Source organism: Colletotrichum lupini, chromosome 5, assembly GCF_023278565.1.
Source record: "Colletotrichum lupini chromosome 5, complete sequence".
In the NCBI taxonomy this organism is placed as follows: domain Eukaryota; kingdom Fungi; phylum Ascomycota; class Sordariomycetes; order Glomerellales; family Glomerellaceae; genus Colletotrichum; species Colletotrichum lupini.
This window is the reverse complement of record NC_064678.1, coordinates 2,583,527-2,602,360: the sequence shown is the minus strand read 5'-3', so window position 1 is coordinate 2,602,360 and position 18,834 is coordinate 2,583,527. Positions and strand designations below refer to the sequence as shown.

The following is an 18,834-nucleotide window of genomic DNA, read 5'->3' as shown; positions in this document are numbered from 1 at the left end:
GGTAAGCAAGACGATTCAAGGCCAGGGGCAAAGCTAGTTTCCCCGCATTTTGACTGCGACGCCAAACCAGGCGCGCCGATGCGCATCGGGCATCGGCGGATCTACAGGAATCGGGTTCAGGTGAAGCACCGAGGGCTTCGAACTACCGGGCAAGTACCGGGCCCGCTCCGGGTGGCTCTCAAAAGCTTGGTTTGGTGATTTGCAACACCACCACGCGGACTAGTCATCATTGATTAGCAGAACTCTCTTCCCCGGACTCCTCTCGGCTGGCCCGCTCTGCAAAGCCGGGCTGAAGAAGATCAGACGAACTGCATAGGATTGATACGGTTGAAGAGAAAACGGGGACTGGGGGATCGTACAGGCACGGTGCATTGATCTTCAAGATGGTTTCTTTTCTCTTGGCTAAGGTCTTTTCTGCCATTTTGTTCTCTTGATTCCTTATTCTTTTCCCACACTTGGTGCTAGCAACACGAACTCAACGAGACTGGCTACTCCATCATCGCTAAGCAGGCGAGCTCTGAGCCAGTGAGAGGCAAAGTATGGTCAAAGAGAATGAAAGTCGTTCATGTGTCTCATGTCAGTCGTATCCGATTAAACTCCTTCCGATCGTTGATGACGCCGTAGCATATAAGGTCGAAGGAAAGAATCCGCAACGCCCACGTCAGTTTCCGTTTTCACACGCTAGCCGTCCACTTCCATCTTGTCCTCGGCAGTGTCCTTGGCCTCAGTTGTTTCTTCAACATCCAATTTCGGTTCAGGGTATGCCACCGATATCGAGTCTTTCGAGTCTCCACCGATAGGGCCACCACCGTTGCCAGGGCCATTTCCGGCACAAAGACGATACTCGCCGTCGTCTTTCCGCTCGATGATACCTTCTTCAAAAGCCCACTTTGCCAGCAGCCGATCAACACCGAGTCGCTGGCCCTCACCCTTCTCCATATGTCTGCCAACATGTTCTGTCCATTCGTCCCAAGAACCAGGCCCTTCAAAGACGACTTGGCAATCTGATTTGGGACATGCCGACCTCTGAGGTGGCGACCGGCGTGTGACGAGGCAAGTTGTCTGCATCTCCTTGACGTGACCTTCCCACTCAACTTGCAATTTACTGTCTCCTTTGGCAATGGCTTTCTTGATCGCGAAAGGTGCATGCATGCGACGAAGATGTTGGGTGAAGAGATCTTTCCGGTTGAACTCGTTGCCCTTGCCCTCGACTGTGCTCTGTGGACAGGACGAGCACCGATAGTATTGCAAACAGAGATGTTGGGAAGCAATGTGACGCTTCCACTCATTCTTGGAGCCAAAGGTGCTCGTACAGCCTGCGAACGAGAAGGCACAAGGGAACGGCCTTGTATGCGCGGCCGCAATATGTTTGCGCAGTGACGACGAATCCTTAAAGGGAGCATGAGTACATAACGTGCACCTCGTCTCTTGCTTCGGTGTCGCTTTCTGCAAGGATCGTCGATGCTTGGCCTTCGCATTGGGTGTACTCATGTCAATCGAATGCATCGTGTCGTCTGCACCAGACTCATTCGCATCGTGGGATGAACCGGTATCCTCGTGGTTTGCAGGCATCGCCCCATCTGGCAGAGTCGTACGTTGCCGCTCCACGGCTGGCGGTGCCTCATCGCTCAAGTGGCGAACATGGCTGAGAGCTTTCAGCTGCTCTGCCGCTTCCTGCATCTCGGCCGAATCCTCAACATCGTCCTTGCCATCAACAACTGCGGCAGCAGCGGCAGCCGCTGCAAACGGCACGCTCGCCGGCGTGGTTTCGACGCGGTTCGCCGTTTCGTGGAAAGATGCGTCTTTGCTGTCTAATGAGCGCTGGTGCATAGATGGTGTACTTGCCGCCAGCTCTCGCGCTTCCAACAAGATGCGTCCGTCCTCGACTTCCTTTGCTGTAACTTTAGGGATCCCGGCAGAGCCTTTGAGCTTCTGGTACAGGTGAATCATGTTATGTGATGTGATGTATCCCAGGAAACAGCAGACCTTATCGTGCTGTACGACGTTCCATATTGAATGGGGCATTGATATTAGAAGCATGGTGGGCGGACCGAGAAACATTCCCTCAACCTCGATCTTGGCAGCCAAGGGTGGCGTGTTGTGAAGCCAGCCATTGAAGAAAGACATGTCTGGACTGGCATCTCCCACGAATGTGGTGCACACAAGCACTCGTGGCTCATCGAAACGTAAATCAGCAACAGATTCAGGGTCAATGAGCTGGTCTTCGCGCACATCCCTCGACAGTGATTCCCCATCAGACCCATTGCGCGGCGATTGCTGTTGACCCGCCCGAGCAGGCAAGGGAGCTAAGCTCAGACTTTGACCTTTTCCAGGTGTAAGTGTGAAGCAAATGGGAAGTTGCGGTGATGGTGGCGGAGTTTTGGTGGCACCGTTTGTGAGTTTAGCTGCTTGTGCGGTTTCCTGCTGCCTCAACTGGACAATCTCCTCGTGTAGCCTCGGTACACTGAATGGTCTGCCCGCGATGCTCAGCTTGTGCAAAGCTTCAATCAAGTGATATGTGAAAGATTTGCCCGCAGCCTCTCTGGGATTCTGCTCAGGACCGCCAGCTGCAATGGCTTGCTTGATGCCATGGCTTCCAGACACGGGTATATCACGAACGGAGCAGGCGTCGAGCAACAACAGAATATCGGACTGAGCATCTTCAAACAGGCAGCGTACACCATCCCACTTGAGCTTTGCGGCATCTTCTCGGATATTGCTATGGAAGGGCGGTCAGAACGGTGCGGAGACGTGTTTTGCAGTAGATTCTCGACTCACCAAGCCCAGTAGAGCTGGTTATCTGATCCAACATATGCATAACCGGCGTAGTAGATGATCAGCAAGTGATTTGGTCGGGCATGTTCGAGAAAAGAAGCCATCTGAACCCCAAGCTTGATGCTGGGGTTGGGTACGGTCGGGATGGCCCATCGATTCGTCTGGTAGTTGTATCGGTCTCGTAGTATGTTTTCCAAAGCCGTCAAATCAGCCTCGACCGAGGTATCCTCCTCCCAGCGCAGTAGAAGCACAGAAACGCTATCGTAGGGTGCGCGCTCGGTTTGGCGCTGGATCAGCATGGCAGCATCTTGAAGATGCCTCGCGAAGGATTCGAAGTCATGGCGTTCGGCTGGAGGGGCCTCCTGGGTTGGGTGCTGCTGAGGCTGAATGGGTTCAAGAGACGGTTAATTCCAGCAGCTCAAATCAAGCTACGGGAGCGCAGAACAGAATCCTCACCGATTCATGGGGGAAAGGAGCCGGTTGTGTGGTGTGATTTGACGGCGACTCCTTTGGCATAAGCCGCCGCTTCTTGGATGGCTGGGGTTGTTCCATCTACAGTTGTCAATGGGAAGACAATTTGTACAAACGCGGTTTGGAATTGAGTTGCGTTATGATCATGGAGGCGCTCAATGGAGGGGGAAAGTTTTGGAAGGCAAGCACTGGAGGAATTGGGCGATGGCTGAATTGTCGTGGGCAGTGATAATTGGGGGGGTCAGAAGAGGTACCGAGGAAGTCTACATACAGCCTCGTTGCGGGAGAAAGGCAGGAAAGAGGTGGAAAGGCTCTGGGCCGATCCTGCCTCTTCTGCGACGGGCCAATCAAGGCTCACCAGGTACTCGCTGGTGGTCCGTGCAGCAAGGCGGGCAGAAGTGAGAGTGGAGCACACTGGAGCTTCCTTCCTTCACCTCGCGCTGGCGGTGACTTCTCTCCGACATTGAGATGCACCTCACTCAACCAATCACTCACTCCCCATCATGTCATGAAGCGCTGTTCTTTTTCCCTGCTTACAGTGGCTTCATCATCTGTTCCTGGCTGAATCATTTTCTGTCTTGTCCAATCTCGGCTCACTCCAATCTGGTAATTCCGCCAAGCTCAAAACCATGGCGGCCACTTTTCTCACCTTGCGCAGACATCAAACATCCCCGTCACTCGTCCTCCATGTATGTTCTTGGGCAACCTGTAAGGTATTAGGTATACAACTCATGCAGATTGACTGGGCTGAGTATACCACCTCGCGTGTGTGAGGTGTGAGTGTGTGTGGTGTCTGCCCGGTGAGTGTAGTGTACTAAGGTATGTAATGTGTGTGTGCCCCTCATTCCGCCGCCGCCGCCGCCTCGACTGCCCCTCCCTCCTCACACCTTTGCCGTGCTGCTAGGCGTCCAAAAAGACCTGATAACTGGTCTCTCTCATGCACCCTGCCTGAATCACTGCCATTTACTGGTGCCACCTGTACAACCTTGTGCTGCAAGGCAGCTCCGTTGGGCATGCCTCGGACGTCACGTCCAAGGCCACGCCAGTCCGCTCCCTCACATCTCACTCCCACCACTCACCTACTCACTCACGCCCATCTCCCGCAGTTCCTCAAGGTCATTCTGAGCTTTGGTTGTGTGCTCTCAAGGTCACGAAGCCCAGTAAGAAAATGATGGCGTTTAGCACGGATACAGCTTCGACACAATTGACTTTTGACGTCGGGTGTGTTTATGGACCTGAGCTGGCCTGGTCACGGCCCCTGCCACCTGTCATCCGTTACACATCTCATCCCCTATCATCATTGGATTCATGCCCATCCAAATCTGTCTGTCTGTGTCTTGTCGACCACTGCAGCACGATACCAATCGGTGCTACCGCCGCCACACACGAGGCGTGGCAGCCCAGTCAGGTCGGCTAATGTAGTCTGACGGTCGACTGGCGAATAGCGCCGCAGCGCCGCGAGGTCCGCCAGAGAGAATATGTCAAGTCCAGGCTTGGGTTGACCGACAGACTGGGCAGCGTGGCAGCATGGCAGCATAACAATGGCGAAAGAGGGAACACCTTCTGCTTGGCTGATTCCCAAGTTACACTTTCTACCCGCGTCGGAAGGCATGGCTGCAGGCCTCTAGTCCCACCACATCAGACCCTTTTCACCTTCCTCACTCCATCCCCCTTTGCAGCTGGCCAATTGAGCTTGCACGATCGAGTCTCAGCAGCTTCCATTGCATCCGCCTCCTATCGGCTGTTTTGCTCCGTCAGCTACACTTTCCAGCCCACGCGTTGCGCTATTGGGCCTCATCGTCCGCCTCCGCGTTGTGCAGGACATCCACACCGTGTAACACATTGCCCCGCGTCCAAAAGCTCAGGCAGGCTACCTATCCTTATATATACGGATGCTCTACTACCTATGAACTTCAATACTCCATCGCGCTCTCAGGACTGCATCTAGGTACTGCCGCACATACACCCAAAAAGCCCCAGCAGCTTCGCCTTGTGCCACCAAGTGCATCTCAGGCCTCGGTAATTGATGATCTGAAGGGAGGACCCTCCCTGGTAGCAGGGAATACAGCTGTCGGGGGCTGGGAGCTTATACAAGCGCGGGATCATGCAATATTGATATTCGCTTGTAGCCAAGTCCAGGCCGTGAAGCAATGCCAGTAGCGTGAAGAAGTCGCAAAGGGCATGGTGGAAATAGGATTTATCTCGTCATCCGCGCCTGAGACCATCGCAATTGCGGCGGCAAGGCTGAGACGAATTGTCGCAAATCTAAATTGCCTTCTTACGCATGCTATCTTAACTTTTAGGGCCCGTTACCTAGTCAGGTATTATATGGACGTATTTGTTCCAGGCATGAGGAATGGTTTCCCAAGACGAAGCAGGCCGGGCATGGACTTGGCTACAGACTCGATAGAGGGGATCTTTACGGCTTGATGACCTGTTGAAGGTTCAATAATTCTCCAGTATGACTCTGTCTGTTCTCTTTGCTCCCGACCTGGGTCCATTGAAAACATTGCTGAGGTCAGCAGTTGTGGGAGCTCCGGGCGCGGCTTGCCCCGGGCCGATAAGTGGGGCCCGAGCAAGGAGGCACCCGGTGTTTGTTGATCCGTTCTCTCCGGGTTCTCCCAGCCTCTTGTTCATTGCTGGTCGAGAACGCCGAATGTGATGAACAGCACGCCGGCCCCGAGGACCTCATGGGATGATGGGATCTTCTGCTCCACCATGATCTGGCCGCTGGCATGCCTAGGTTGCAGTAAATAACCGGTTGACGACATTGCCCCAAGGAAGGAGCTTGGAGACACGGAAGACGCCCGCAGTCGAAGTAGTCAGTCGCCATGGGCCCGCATCTTCCGTTGCCAAGTCGGATGAAAAGTACCATGTTCTCAACACGATGACCGAAGTAAGAGTCTGCGTCTGAGAAGATACACGTTGGCGGACACAAGTGACGAGAGGAGAAAGCGAACCCTTGATACGGGACGGAGGGCCCGGTCAAGGATCACGGCATTCGGTGTGCAGGCCGCCTGGAGTGGACTTTACCAGTCCACAAATCCTAGAGACTCTAGGAGTCGGGCATGAATGGGCCTCCGAAGAGGCGTTGACCAACTTTCCCATCGAGCTGGTGAAGCCTTTTCTCTCGTGCCTCTGAAATAAACCCAGCAAATGAGCGGGTTGGGATTCTATTGCCAAGAAGCACTATCAAAAACCGTCCCAGGAATCGACAACCAGGAGAACCGTGTTTTGTCACGCGAGCGCTTCCAAGTGGCGACAAAGGCTCTGAACACTGAAGTTCGAAAGCTCCAAAAGCAAGACTGACGAGTGAGAGGGTTGGGAACTCGCCCAAGCCTTGCACAGCCACGCGGGAATGAGGCTTCGAGCTTCTAGTTCGGCAAGAAGAACACACCATAACCAATCAACATCTTGGGTCGGTGGGTTACCTCAACGCTCGAGATGGGAGCTAGCGCAGCCAGGCGGCACATGCAAAGCTGAAAGCTGATGGCACTGCTGACGTATGGGTGTGGTCATCCGAAGGGGTCCCCTGTCCGCATCAGTAGTAGCGAGTGTGGGAATACCTGCTGTACGGGGTGCGCAGTAGTCACTAGGATACTGCTGGCAAGTTCTCGTGCGTGGTGACAGGCTGACAGCTGCTTCGCTGCAAGTGAGAAACGCATGTTATCGTTTGTTTTGCAGCCAAGTCAAATGGTAAAAATCCGAAAGACAATTTCCATCGACAAAGGGGCTTCGAATGAACATACACCGGACATGGCGAATAAGCAGTTGCTTAGACGCGGGGAAGACTGGGCTGCTGCTCTTCTGTGGTCAGAAACAAGCCAAGGCCGTGGCAGCACGAGCATGTCATCGGGGCCCAAAGTAGCCGAAGATCTGGTGGGGCACTTCCGCACCTCGAACCATGGGTAATGGTAATATGTAGAAGATTGTTGAGTGTTTCTCGGCCTCGGTCTCCGCTCGGAACCTGTGACTTTGAGGTCTTTTGGTTCTTTTGAAGGGACCATCTCGAGAGAGCGGGGCGTCTGTCAGGGCAGACGGTAGTGCGGCAGAGGTAGAGGCACTATCCGCACCCATGAACTGCTGCGGCGCTGTCGCGTGGGTACTCGCAGTGTAGGTTTGACGGCCTCGATTGGAGTTGTCGCGAAAAGAGAGGTTCGAGAATGGTCCTGGCTCTAGTGCAGGTTCCCGGGATCCTCCAGCAAGGAACATGGCCTCAAAGCCTAATGGAAGGCCCCCAAAGTTGCACGTCCCGGAAGAGTCGTGGGCGGACGGTCGGTTTCAAAGGCCGAGATTGGGCGGGGTTCGCAAGTATACGGGATTGCGTGGAGTGGGAAACATTCTGCGTCCCTGCGGTTTTGTTTCGGCCACGGTATAGACAGGCAAGGTACTGGCTGCGAGACTGCTGTGCTGCTGTAACTTGCTAGCCTATTGCGCCGTGTATCTGCCTCGCGACCTGCCTCGGGGTATCTGTCGCGTTTGCAGGAGTCTTGATTTGTCTGGTTCGTCCTGGGATGTCATCTTTGGAATGTACCGGGAGGCCTGGACCGACTGACTATCCGTGAAGACTTGGATAGGATGCTCGTAAGTTGCGATAGGCGAGAAATGGGAACAATAGGCGATGTCATCTTTTGTATACTTGGGCTTACCTTACTAACCTTACCCTCGAGGTACGGCAGTTACGCTTGCGTTTGTGGTTAGAACATGAGTTTGGCTGTTCGCTCTCTCTGATAAATGAGAAAGAATGATGCAGAAATGGTAGAGGGAAGAAGGACCAAACTTCCATCCGACCATCCCATCCCGTCGTCCCGAGGCAGGTACACTACCTTAGAGGGGTATCTTGGATCTTCCATCCCACCACCCAGTCTCTCTTTCCATCTCCCACTTTTATTATTTGCCTCTCACCACATGCTCTTGCCGGTGCTCCCGATTCCCTTTTTCACTTCGCGTCGGCGCCCTCACAAACTCGAACAGATATTGAGAGCAAGAAAGATATCACCTTCCCATTATCTCGCCTTCGCCGTGTTGCGAAAACGCACCCACGTCGGAGCTCTACGGTCCAGGCACCCCTCAGTGCCTCGTCAAAGAGAAGATCCTAACCTAGTTGGATCTCACTCCCGCCTCCCACTCGCTGACACCACAAGGGGAGGGAGCCAGGACAATGGGCCTAGGAGCAACGGCGGCCTTCCATTCGTGCCCATCCTTAAGTCGCTAAAATACCCTGGGCGATTTCTAAATTAGCTACTGTGGCGTCACACGCAGTCGCGGACTCTGAGGTCGAATACAGGTTCCCGCTGGGGTGTTTTGCTCCCCGTAGCCATCGCCATCCCAATCGCTACCAGCCGACCATCTTCAGACTTTCGCCCATCTTCCGGCCCAAGCTGCGAATGCGACTACATTCTGCTAATCATCGGTAGAGTGACCACAAGTGGTGAGTCCATCCTCCACAAAGTGGGCAAGTGACAGGGTTGGCCAAGACCCCATCCGAGTGGATGGTGCAGGGCGCAAGCCGTTTCTTTGCGTCACCCTCCCACTCGTGATCAGGCCTTGTACTTGTATTCGTGGGTGGGCGGTGGATTATTACCATCTGCACTTTGCCTTACCCGCCTTGCCTTGCTTTGCCTAAACTAATTACCTACTTACACACTTGCACCTACAGTACTAGTCCATCTTCTCCGAAATTCCTAATTTTCGCATCTCGCAGAAAACAACAAACCCTCTGCGAAAAACCAACCACTTTGCGACCGCCAATAGACATTTCTCAACGACAACCGATACCCCACACCAATATCAAGAAGCCCGGTGGATCGCGACCAAGCCAGCTTACCCACGAGAGCTTGCCCAGATCATGGACTCCAATGGGGTCAGGAGGAGGGACACCACAAAGGGCCCTCCCCTACGCATTCTGTCTCTAGGTAAGCAAAGTGAAGCAGACCGGCCACTTTCGCGACACCCAAATCGCGCGCAAACCCCACGAAACTGGCCCGGAAGCGCTCATGCTAACATGCCTATGACAGATGGCGGAGGAGTCCGTGGTTACTCCATGTTTATCATTCTCCAAGAACTCATGCACCGTACCTTTGTCGAGATCGAGGGGAGAGCCCCGCGGCGAAACGAAATCCCTCGGCCTTGCGATCATTTCGACCTCATCGTAGGAACCGGTACCGGCGGTCTTATAGCCCTGATGCTCGGTCGACTGCGCCTTGATCTAGAGCAGTGCAAGGAACTTTACGTTAGGTTGACGCGCATGGTCTTCGAAACCGACAAAACTATTGCCGGCATTCCCTACCGCTCGACCCTCTTCAAGGCCTCCAAGCTTGAGGAGGCTATCAAGGAGGCTGTGAGGGAGCACACAGTGTATCAAAAAGAGGGCAATGACGGCACCGAGAACGATGTTCTCAGCCCTCTCAGCGGCTACAACACCTCAAATCCCCGGAGGCATGCAAGCAACGCCAGCACTGTCAGCTTCAGCGCACGTAGCCCCCAGGCTCAGATGGCACGCCCTGCCTTCAACTCGCGGTACGGTGACCCAAACGCGAGACTTTACGACGCAAGGGAGAACAGGACTAAAACGTACGTCTTTACCTACTGACTGCCGGTACTCTGCCAGGCACGTAGCAACGCGCTTTGAACTGACATTTCCCTTCAGCGCCGTCTTGGCAATGTACAAAGGTTCCCGCAAGGGCAACCCCGCCGCCGTACTGCGATCCTACGATTCAAGAAGAGAGCCTCCGCCAGAGTTCGACTGCAAGATCTGGCAGGCTGGACGAGCGACATGTGCGATCGGCCTAGCCTTCAAGCCCATTCAAATCGGGCAGTCCGTTTTTCACGATGACGGTGGCGGCACCTTCAACCCTTCTCCCGAGGCTCTTGACGAAGCCGTAGTCAACGAATGGCCGGGTCGCGAAGTCGGCGTGTTTCTCAGCGTTGGTACCGGCAGACGGCCCAAAGGAAGTGATGCAAACTCCCAGATGTGGTACGAAGGTTTCCTGGGAGAGTTTGCGGAAGCTCGCCGGAAGCTTATCTCCAAGATTGAGGGATGTGAGGCTATCCACGAGCAAATGAGGAAAGAGCACTTATTGAAGCGGAACGTCAACGTCGAAAACTACTACCGTCTTAATGTGGAGGTTGGCGTCGGCGAGTTTGGTATGAACGAATGGCATCGCCTGGCCGAAATCAGCACGAGCACACGGCAATACCTGAGGCGAGAGGTCGAGCAGAAAATGATTCAAGGTGCTTCTGCGAAGATGGCCAAGATTCACAAAGCGAACATTCGGTTCTCACGCCTACCAGAAGTCCCTGAACTGGTCAAGTCAAATTCGGAGACGACTGAGCCAATGTCGTTTGCGGTAGAATTGCCAGCCGAGATTCCTACATCGTGGCCGCCACACAACACACCGCCCAGCCGTCAGTCTTACGAATCTGGCTCTGAGCACTTGCACATTCCCTCACCAATGAGTCCTTCACCAAGAAGTTCCGGCGAACGGCTGCAACCATCGTCGTCACCACGGCCCGAGCAACGGCCCCTACCCCCGGCGAAGGACGATGAGATTGATAGACTTGTTGTCACTGCGCCCACCCCAGCGCAGTATCGCTACGCAGCAGGCGCTGATAAGATTGCTATCATGAGCCCGGATGAACATCCACGATGGCAGAACCAGCCTTACAGTAACGGTCCGGTCCAGCAGTCACAACAGCCACAGCGTATTCCACCACCGCTGCCTCCCAAGACACCACTCCCGGAACATCAGGCAGCCGGAGGCCGTCGTCCTGTTGGCTCGTCGCCCCTACCCTATCCAGTGGATGACGAGCCTCCACCAGTGAATATGGCTAGAAAACCGGATTACCGCGGGAGGTAAAGGATGGAAAGATCGATTGGATACCCCATTTCTCCACGTAAGAGCACTCGGAGCGCAGTAATACCATCAGGGAAGTGGATATCATGCTGGTTTATGAGGCTCTGTTTCTTCAAGAGCACACAGCAAAAGGGAGTTCTCTTCGGAAAACGAATCAGGTTTTGGGGGGTTTTAGGTCAGATACCATTCCAACGCATGCGATTCTACTGGCCATGTGCAGTGGTGGAATAGCACGCGGCCATTTTAATGAAATAATGACATTTCCTCGCGCTTAGACATCTCACTCAAAGTGCCTACTAGTTTCTCAGTGCAGCAAAGCAGCGACTACTTCCAAGCCCGGGACCTTCCCGCTTTCCGGGCGGTGGCGAGAACCCGAGAACTCGGTCGGCTAGTGGGTCACTACGTCACGGCGGAGTGGGCCCTGCTGATCGCGAACCGGCCTTAAGCTTAAAAGGCACGTTCCCCTGAGCTTGCCAAAACGTCCTTACTCCCATTGTATTTCCGCCTGATTTAGTCACCTCGATTCGTTTTTGGTATATTGGAACTTCAATTCTGTTGGAAATTTCGCTGCGGACTCTGACAGACCAAAAGCTCAATATTTGGGCTCGAGAATGAAGCTACAGCCGTCGACACAGCTTCGAATCTACTACCTACCTTATTCCACCTCATCTAAGTATAATGGCGTACGCACCACATTCAGCCAGCCAACGAGGCTTTTTCCAGGCTCGCCGCCCGTGGCGCCGTACCGACATTGTCAAAGCGAATGTGAACAGCCACGAGGGGCATGCCAATGTCTCATTGATGTTCGTCTCGTTCCTCCCTGCCCCCCTAACCCACGGTTTGCATTACAGACCAAAGTAAGAACCGACACGAGATGGAGTTTTTCGAAGCATTGGGAAGCCTTCAGGAATGCTACCTCAACTAGTCCAACCGAGACATTTGGGGGCCGGCAGCGGGCTTCTATAGGCACGTTTTACGAAGCCATGTCTCTATGAACACGTTTTACAGAAAATCATCCCTCACTTCTTGCTTTTTCGGTGCGCCACGGACAGGGCTGACGAATTCCACAGGGCACCTCGCTGAATAACGGAGGTTCCCAAGGGCGCTAGCTCTGCCTTAGTGGGAAGCCTGGCCTAGCCCTTCTTGGCTCCTGCTGTAGCTGAGCAGTTCGTTCCTTTGGCGACGTCGATTAAGTTTGAGGTCTCTCAATCCATGAGATTGGGCAGAAGCTACGCATCGTGGGCTCCTTCAGCTGTCCGAATTAGGACACACATGTTTTGTGCTAGCGCACTTGCTTGATTGCGGCTGCATCGTTTCGTCACAATGTGGGCGTCACATTCCCCAGCATGGAGAAGGCTTCCGCGTATGTTTGTCAAAAAGTCCGGCCTGTCGAACTTACTCAACCGTTTTTCGCACACTGGCGAACCATCGGCTGCTCTTTGGGTCCGCATTCTCGAACATGAGAGTCCAACTCGGGCTTCGCCGAAAGCGGGCCGTTGGAAAGACTGTCTGAGCCTATCGCTCTGTTTCGCCGGCTAATTCCATCCTCGAACTTGACGTCACAATGCCGCATCGACTCCATCTCCCAAGTGGTATGGTATTACAGGGACAAGTGTCCAGCCTCTTTTTGACAAGGCTCGAGCACGACAAGCCGCCAGCGATGGGGCTTGTGCTTCATGATTTACGCCGTTTCTGAAGTCAGCGTATGGCTGATAGGATAACTGCTGCCCTGTGGTTTGATTATCCGGTAGCATCTATCGCAATTATTGAACGCGGTCAAGAGATATTCGCGGCAGCGATGGGAAGTGTTGAGCGAGGCATATCTTTTTGCACAACAACTACTCACAGTCTCCATGTGTCCAGACCGGATCTCACCAGGCTCGATCCGATGTGTCGACATCGATACATCAGCTGTCTCCCACGGAAATTCCATGGAACCGACTGGCCCATGTACGCCCCCCCTTCCCTCTCTCTCTCTCTCTCTCCAGCGAGCACAACCTCGAACCATCAAGATACCGCTTCCTGGGTTTGGGCTTTCGCACTAGCGAGGAAGCTAGTGCACATCAACCAAACCCCAAGAAAGAAACAGAGGGCTGGTTTGTGGCTTTTCCTCAGCCCAGCTCGATCCACGGAAGCTATCCTCATGACGCTAGACCAAATGTGTCAAAACCCGACGAGCTGCAGCTCAGACAAAGCCTCCTTTCTCACTTGATCTGGCTTCGACAATGTCCTATTGCTCTTTTCTCCGATTTGTTTATAAGTCAGCCTTACCAGAAACATTTCAACCAGATTCTCGGGTCCAAAGTCACGTCATGTTCGATACCGCGTCGCCGCCGCCGATCTGCAGGAAAGGTGGAATAAAAAAACAGGTATCTCAGAAACGGATGCTCTGCGGAAGACGAAAGGGGGGAGCAGTAGCAGCAGAAGCAGCCGCCGCCTCCGCCGCCTTCGTGCCATTTTCAGACGATGTCCGAAGGCTCGCAGCAGCAGCGGGCGTCACGGAACGCAGCACGCGCCGAGAGGACGACAACGTCCTGCGGGGAGTGCAGACGGAGGAAGCAGAAGGCACGTACACCTACTACTTCAGCCTTCTTTCCTTTCGCTGTGTACACTGAATGTCGGTATCAAGTGTTGGCTGATCGCTCACGAGATATGCAAAGAAGCGTCTTTGCTTCGTCTCGGGCCCTCATATCCAAGGACCCTAAGACTAATTCTGATACAGTGTGACCAAGGTCAGCCATGTAGCAATTGCCTCCGTCGTTTTCCTCAACCAATATGCGAGTACCGCGTGGGCAAGTAAGTCTGAAGTTCCGCCCTCGTCCCCGTTCCCTCCTGTCAGATCTACGGCTGCTATCACAATCTTGTACATGATCTAATCCCACAGCAGTCGCATACCGGGAACTTCTACCTTCTTGACACCAGCAAGGGCGGGAGGTCGTGGTCCCCTTCTTTCAACACTACCAGGAGTAAGCTCTCCCCTGATACAAGCGTCTCAGTCAACAAGACCGCTCGGGAGTCCTTCTATCGCTGGTTGGGCTGTACCAGGTATTTCGACGTCACATCCAAGCCCAGGCTCAGAACCGGCAACATACCAATCTACGCTTAGAGTACAACGATCAGAGGCAGAGCTCCTCAACAGCGATACAGAATGTCTTCCACCGTCAGTCTCGTGGCTTCCATTAGCCAACCCCGATCGTAGTATACTAGATGTCGATATCTTCCAAGCATCGCAGCAAGTCTTGTCACATCGACTAGCAGTCCCAAAGTTGATTTTCGACAACTTTGAAACAGCCCATAACGACGACGACACTCCGCAGCATGGACAGAGTCCTGGATCTTGGTCACATCCAGCAGAGTCTAGGGTACAATTCCCGGAGCGACCAGCCAGCGGTATAGACGAGCAAATAGCACTTTTACCTGTGGACCAGAGCCCCTTGAACAAGAAGTTACTTAGACTGTGTAAGTGGACACAGCCCCTGATCTGCCAAAGACATGATACTGATATGCGAGTACAGACATCGCAGTTCTCTCCCGTTTCAAAGCCTCTATCAACGGCGACCCGAGCCCCAACAATCCTTTTATACGTCATTACTCCCCCTTCTGCCTTCAAGATCCCCTAGTGATGCGGATCATTCTCTATACCTCAGCCTGCTTCCTCCACGAGACTGGGGATGTACGGACAGATGTCCTGCGGACTTACAAAGGCCAAGCCATCGCTATGCTCAACGAAAACCTGACCACGGACAGCAGTAAGAGCATGGTGCCAAACACCACCGCGCTGACCGCAACAGACGCAAACAGTTTAACCACACCGGTAATTCAAAAGCCCGGAGATGCGGCCATCGCCGGCGTCATTCAGCTCACCGTGGCTGAATGGTACTGGGGCGAATCAGAACAGGACCTAAGGTACCACCTCATGGGCTTGCGAGATATGATCAGAGTGCGCGGCGGCTTCAATCAGCTCGGCATGGACGGCCTCTTGGCGAAAAATGCTATCGTGTGCGTAAACCTTTTCTGTTGTTCTGATTTCTACATGTTCTCTGGATTGACCTTGTTGAGTCTTTTGATTATACCTTTGACGGTTGATATCTGCCTTTGTCGTGTACTCATGATTGCTACTCATTTATTCGCGTGTCTGGACGTTTTGTATATTTTACTTCCCGCATTGTTATTGCGTCCTTTATTTTGCTTTTCCGACATTTTTCTCGTACGCAGTATCTTCCGCCTTATTTACCATGTTTCCATTTGTCCGTCCGACCCTCTCTGGTCTTATTTTCGCTCTAGACCTTGACTCTTGACTCGTTTGACTCGCGAACGGATCCTCTTCCAACAAACGATATGCACGCCTGGCTCGTCTTTACCTTCCCGATGAACTGACTCATATGCACAGTCACGATGTCTCCATATCCCTCGCCCACGAAAACAGCCCACTGCTACTGACTCTGTCGCCTTCGGACGACGACCGTAAAGGCGGAGGAAGCGGATGCAAAGGGTCGACGGGTCCAGCGACATCAGGAGGAGCGGCAAATTCAGCACGTCGGGTCTTGGCGAAACCGTACGCCTTCGTCGACCCTATAAAGGACGTCCCCCTCCGCATGGCGAATCTATCGCCCATGGTGACACATCTACCGTGCAGCGGATCACTCCCGTCTTTCTCCGATTGCGCCACGAGTCTGCGCATCCACCCGGCGACGGCCTCGATACTCGACAATGTGAAGTACCTTCTAAGCGTCGTCGACGCGATATATGATGAATCGACGACATCAGCAACGACAAAACCAGCCTCGCTGAAGGCCCAAGCGATGGGGAAGTACATGTATGACCATATCAGCAGTCTTCACTCAACCATACCTGGACATCGCCAAAGTCTGTCCTCAGATCCCCCGACTCGAACGAATTCGCCACCAACAAGCAATTATTCCGCCGCGTTCGATAGAGAATCCATACGGAGTGAGAGTGTGCCCAGCACAGGTACGGCCGCCGGACCTGGCTCCGTTGGGCCGGGCCGATCACCTTCGGGCCCGAATTCCGACTCCACGACATCCGAATGGTCGTCAACCAAGTCACATACCCGAGACGCTAGCGATTCTCCGACGAGTCCTCGATCCGCATACCACCACCAGCAGAGTCCGGACTTCATGTACCAGGTTATCCGAATGACAGCGTTACTCTACACGCGGGCCGTCATGACCCGGACGCCGCTGAGCGGGACATGCACGGAATCAGAATTTCTGCAGATCTGGACGACGACATGGCGTGTACCCCTGTCGACATGGAACGACACGGTGGGCATATTTCACTGGATAATGCTGGCTATCGCGCCGGCATGCCACCGGACGCCGCATGCGCGCTTTGTGAAAAATATGTTGACGATTAGCACCCTCACGCTCGGAGTGGAAAACTGGGCAATGGCTATGGGTGCCGCGTCGACCGGCATGCGGCTGCAGCATTGGCTCGAGGGCCAAGACATGGGAGAGCAGGAGGAGAGGGAGGAGGAGAGGAGGAGAGGGATGGAGCGGCATCCAGCAAGAGGAGGACGGCGCTCCGGGCGCGAAGAGCGGTGAGTGGGTGTGTGGCCAAGAAACACTCGACGATTGCTGAAGAGACTCCTCCTCTGTAGTGGAGAGTCCCCGTTCCCGCAAAGTCATGGATATTGCTGGACACGTCGGTCCACGGCCGCATATTGCAGGTCACAAAACCCGACAACGAGGGAAAATATTTTCCTCCATCATGGATCCATCATGGAGGTGTGAAGGACGGGGCCACTGGCAAAAGCAGATTACTGCGTTCTGCGTCGAGAATGACGTCCCTTGAGCGTAACGTCTGCGACAACAACAACAGCAAGCCTGCAATTCTCGGGCCATCCATTTCTGGGATTTGCAAGACTTCAACTTGCCACGAGGTGATGAAGAAGGCGACGCTGCCGGCGGCAACACCGTAGCGCAGCGGTCTCTTCTCAGGGGTCAGCTTGCTGCTGGGAGCTACTGCATAAAGGTAGCATTGGGAGAGGAAAAAAGAATAGACAGGGGGTAAAAAGGCTTATGGACAGGGCAACTGCCCGGGGGTGGCCTTGATATATGGCAGGGTACATGGGAGGTGATTTTTGGCATCACGACAATTGTGCAAGAAACAGCAACTTCGTACCCGGGCCATAACGTCGTCATTTCCAAATGCCCATCAATAATCCCTACGATCCGACTTCCGAAATTACTCCTGGGGAAAGCGCTTGCACCTTCCGCTGGCAAAGTTCGACGAAAGACCAGGATTAAGACGCGCGAGCATCGAGAGGGTGGGAACGAGGGAGGGTACTGGGGGAGAGGCTGGCCTGCTGTAATGCTGCGGCCTCGAACTCTAAAGAGTGGGTGACGATGCAAAGTCCCCTCCTCTTGCTGCTCCTCTCCCCCATAGCAGGGTGTGTATTGTGTTCCAGTTTGCGGAACCGTCCCAGCAGCGGGCGCCCAGCAGACTATTTCTTTCCTGACACTCTTGTGGTTGATACAACGCTGCCCACGTTTTTGACGGCAACATGTAACTCGCCACGGCCGGGATGGGCAGCGTTCGAGGCCCCCATGAAACGGGCGACCATGCTGAAAGAGAGAAGTCGCAGAGAAGTGCGATGCCGGGCGGTTGTCCGTTCACTTTGCCGGAAGCCACGTGGACGTGCCAGAAGCTGCACTGAAGAACCCTAAACCGTTTGTACGCCCTATTTCCCGTTCGACCGCTTCCCCGGGAAACGATACGCTCGTACGGATACGCTATCTGTCGAAGCGAGGTTGCCTACCTGCGTCTGAAGTGGTATCGGTACTGCAAAGGGCCGGTTCTGGCTGACCGACAAACGGTAGAACGGAAGAATGGATGGCAAACTCCAGTTCAACCACGGATATCACAAGCCCCGTATGCGGAAGTGAGACACGCATCCTCCGTCTGACTGGCGGATTCGGGACGGTGGTTGGCAAGTGGAGAGGAAGCACTCCCGAACCCGTCCATACGTAGCATCCGCACCTTGTGCCGGGGCAGCGGCTGGGCTGGGCTGGGTCCTTCTGACGGTTGGATGCTGAAGTGGAACCGTTCTAGCGGAATTACCGCACTCGCAGTTCTGTTTCCTCTTCCGTCGTCCGGAGGTGACGTCAAAACTCTGAAGCCGAAAAAGAGTTCAGGAGATATCCGCAGGAGACAGCCTAGAGGCATTGGCGGTGTCGATCCCGAACGTCCGCCAAAATGATTCTCTGCCAGGAGAGCCCGAGTTCGATTTGACGCATATGGGAGCTTCAACAACGGGAAAACAGCAAGAGGAGGTGAGGAGGAGGGTGTATGATGGGATATACTATGCAGATCGTAGGAACAGCGAAGGGTAAATATCAAGGATGCAAAGGCAAAAAGAGCGAAAGAGAGCGAGAAAAACATGTGGTGTGGAACTCTGGAAGCAATCGTGCCATGTAGCTGTACTGCGTCAGGTGGTGTATGCAATGCGATGTCCCACGAGCAAGGAAGAGCAAAGTGAAGGAAGTGGTTCCTCACGGATATGGTGCGTAGGGGTGACTATACGACGTCTGCTCACCAAGGTGGTGCGGGAGAGACTGAGAAAGAAGAGTTGTCGCAATGTATCCGTACACTGGAGAACACAGGTACAGACATTGCATCCGGTACCTTGCAATGTCCAACGTTGGTCGAAGGGGAACAGGCCGTGTTCACTTTGTTCGAAGCCCAGTCCCGGACGTAGGCAGCAGTAGAA

General features: G+C 54.0%; 4 protein-coding genes across 4 annotated transcripts; 1 reads left to right on the top strand and 3 right to left on the bottom strand.

Moving 5' to 3' along the window:
• Window positions 1-681: 681 nt before the first annotated feature.
• CLUP02_10171 (uncharacterized protein) lies at window positions 682-3,327 on the bottom strand (the record flags this gene model as incomplete). Its single annotated transcript, XM_049289147.1, has 3 exons — window positions 682-2,719; window positions 2,779-3,158; window positions 3,232-3,327. 3 exons carry the CDS (start codon window positions 3,325-3,327, stop codon window positions 682-684), a joined length of 2,514 nt encoding a protein of 837 aa, XP_049146292.1.
• A 1,225-nt stretch (window positions 3,328-4,552) lies between these two features.
• On the bottom strand, window positions 4,553-4,858 carry CLUP02_10170 (uncharacterized protein; the record flags this gene model as incomplete). The annotated part of the gene is made up of 1 exon (XM_049289146.1): window positions 4,553-4,858. One exon carries the CDS (start codon window positions 4,856-4,858, stop codon window positions 4,553-4,555), a length of 306 nt encoding a protein of 101 aa, XP_049146291.1.
• Window positions 4,859-5,348: 490 nt separating this feature from the next.
• Window positions 5,349-7,874, bottom strand: CLUP02_10169 (uncharacterized protein; the record flags this gene model as incomplete). Its single annotated transcript, XM_049289145.1, has 11 exons — window positions 5,349-5,490; window positions 5,581-5,874; window positions 5,934-6,156; window positions 6,243-6,435; window positions 6,488-6,585; window positions 6,644-6,744; window positions 6,840-6,892; window positions 7,003-7,053; window positions 7,135-7,469; window positions 7,520-7,745; window positions 7,803-7,874. The coding sequence occupies 11 exons, from the start codon at window positions 7,872-7,874 to the stop codon at window positions 5,349-5,351; spliced, it is 1,788 nt and encodes a 595-aa protein (XP_049146290.1).
• Window positions 7,875-8,154: 280 nt separating this feature from the next.
• CLUP02_10168 (patatin-like phospholipase) lies at window positions 8,155-18,822 on the top strand (the record flags this gene model as incomplete). The annotated part of the gene is made up of 36 exons (XM_049289144.1): window positions 8,155-8,303; window positions 8,391-8,439; window positions 8,509-8,705; window positions 8,748-8,811; window positions 8,912-9,819; window positions 9,896-11,101; window positions 11,164-11,324; window positions 11,393-11,516; window positions 11,617-11,727; window positions 11,807-11,867; window positions 12,173-12,194; window positions 12,262-12,356; window positions 12,389-12,469; window positions 12,569-12,694; window positions 12,761-12,799; window positions 12,854-12,909; window positions 12,966-13,052; window positions 13,091-13,454; window positions 13,508-13,671; window positions 13,825-13,936; window positions 13,990-14,140; window positions 14,175-14,561; window positions 14,618-15,233; window positions 15,493-16,662; window positions 16,706-16,791; window positions 16,858-16,907; window positions 16,944-17,096; window positions 17,187-17,407; window positions 17,479-17,630; window positions 17,704-17,794; window positions 17,871-17,903; window positions 17,945-18,058; window positions 18,120-18,310; window positions 18,336-18,397; window positions 18,543-18,627; window positions 18,665-18,822. 36 exons carry the CDS (start codon window positions 8,155-8,157, stop codon window positions 18,820-18,822), a joined length of 7,896 nt encoding a protein of 2,631 aa, XP_049146289.1.
• Between the last annotated feature and the right edge of the window lie 12 nt (window positions 18,823-18,834).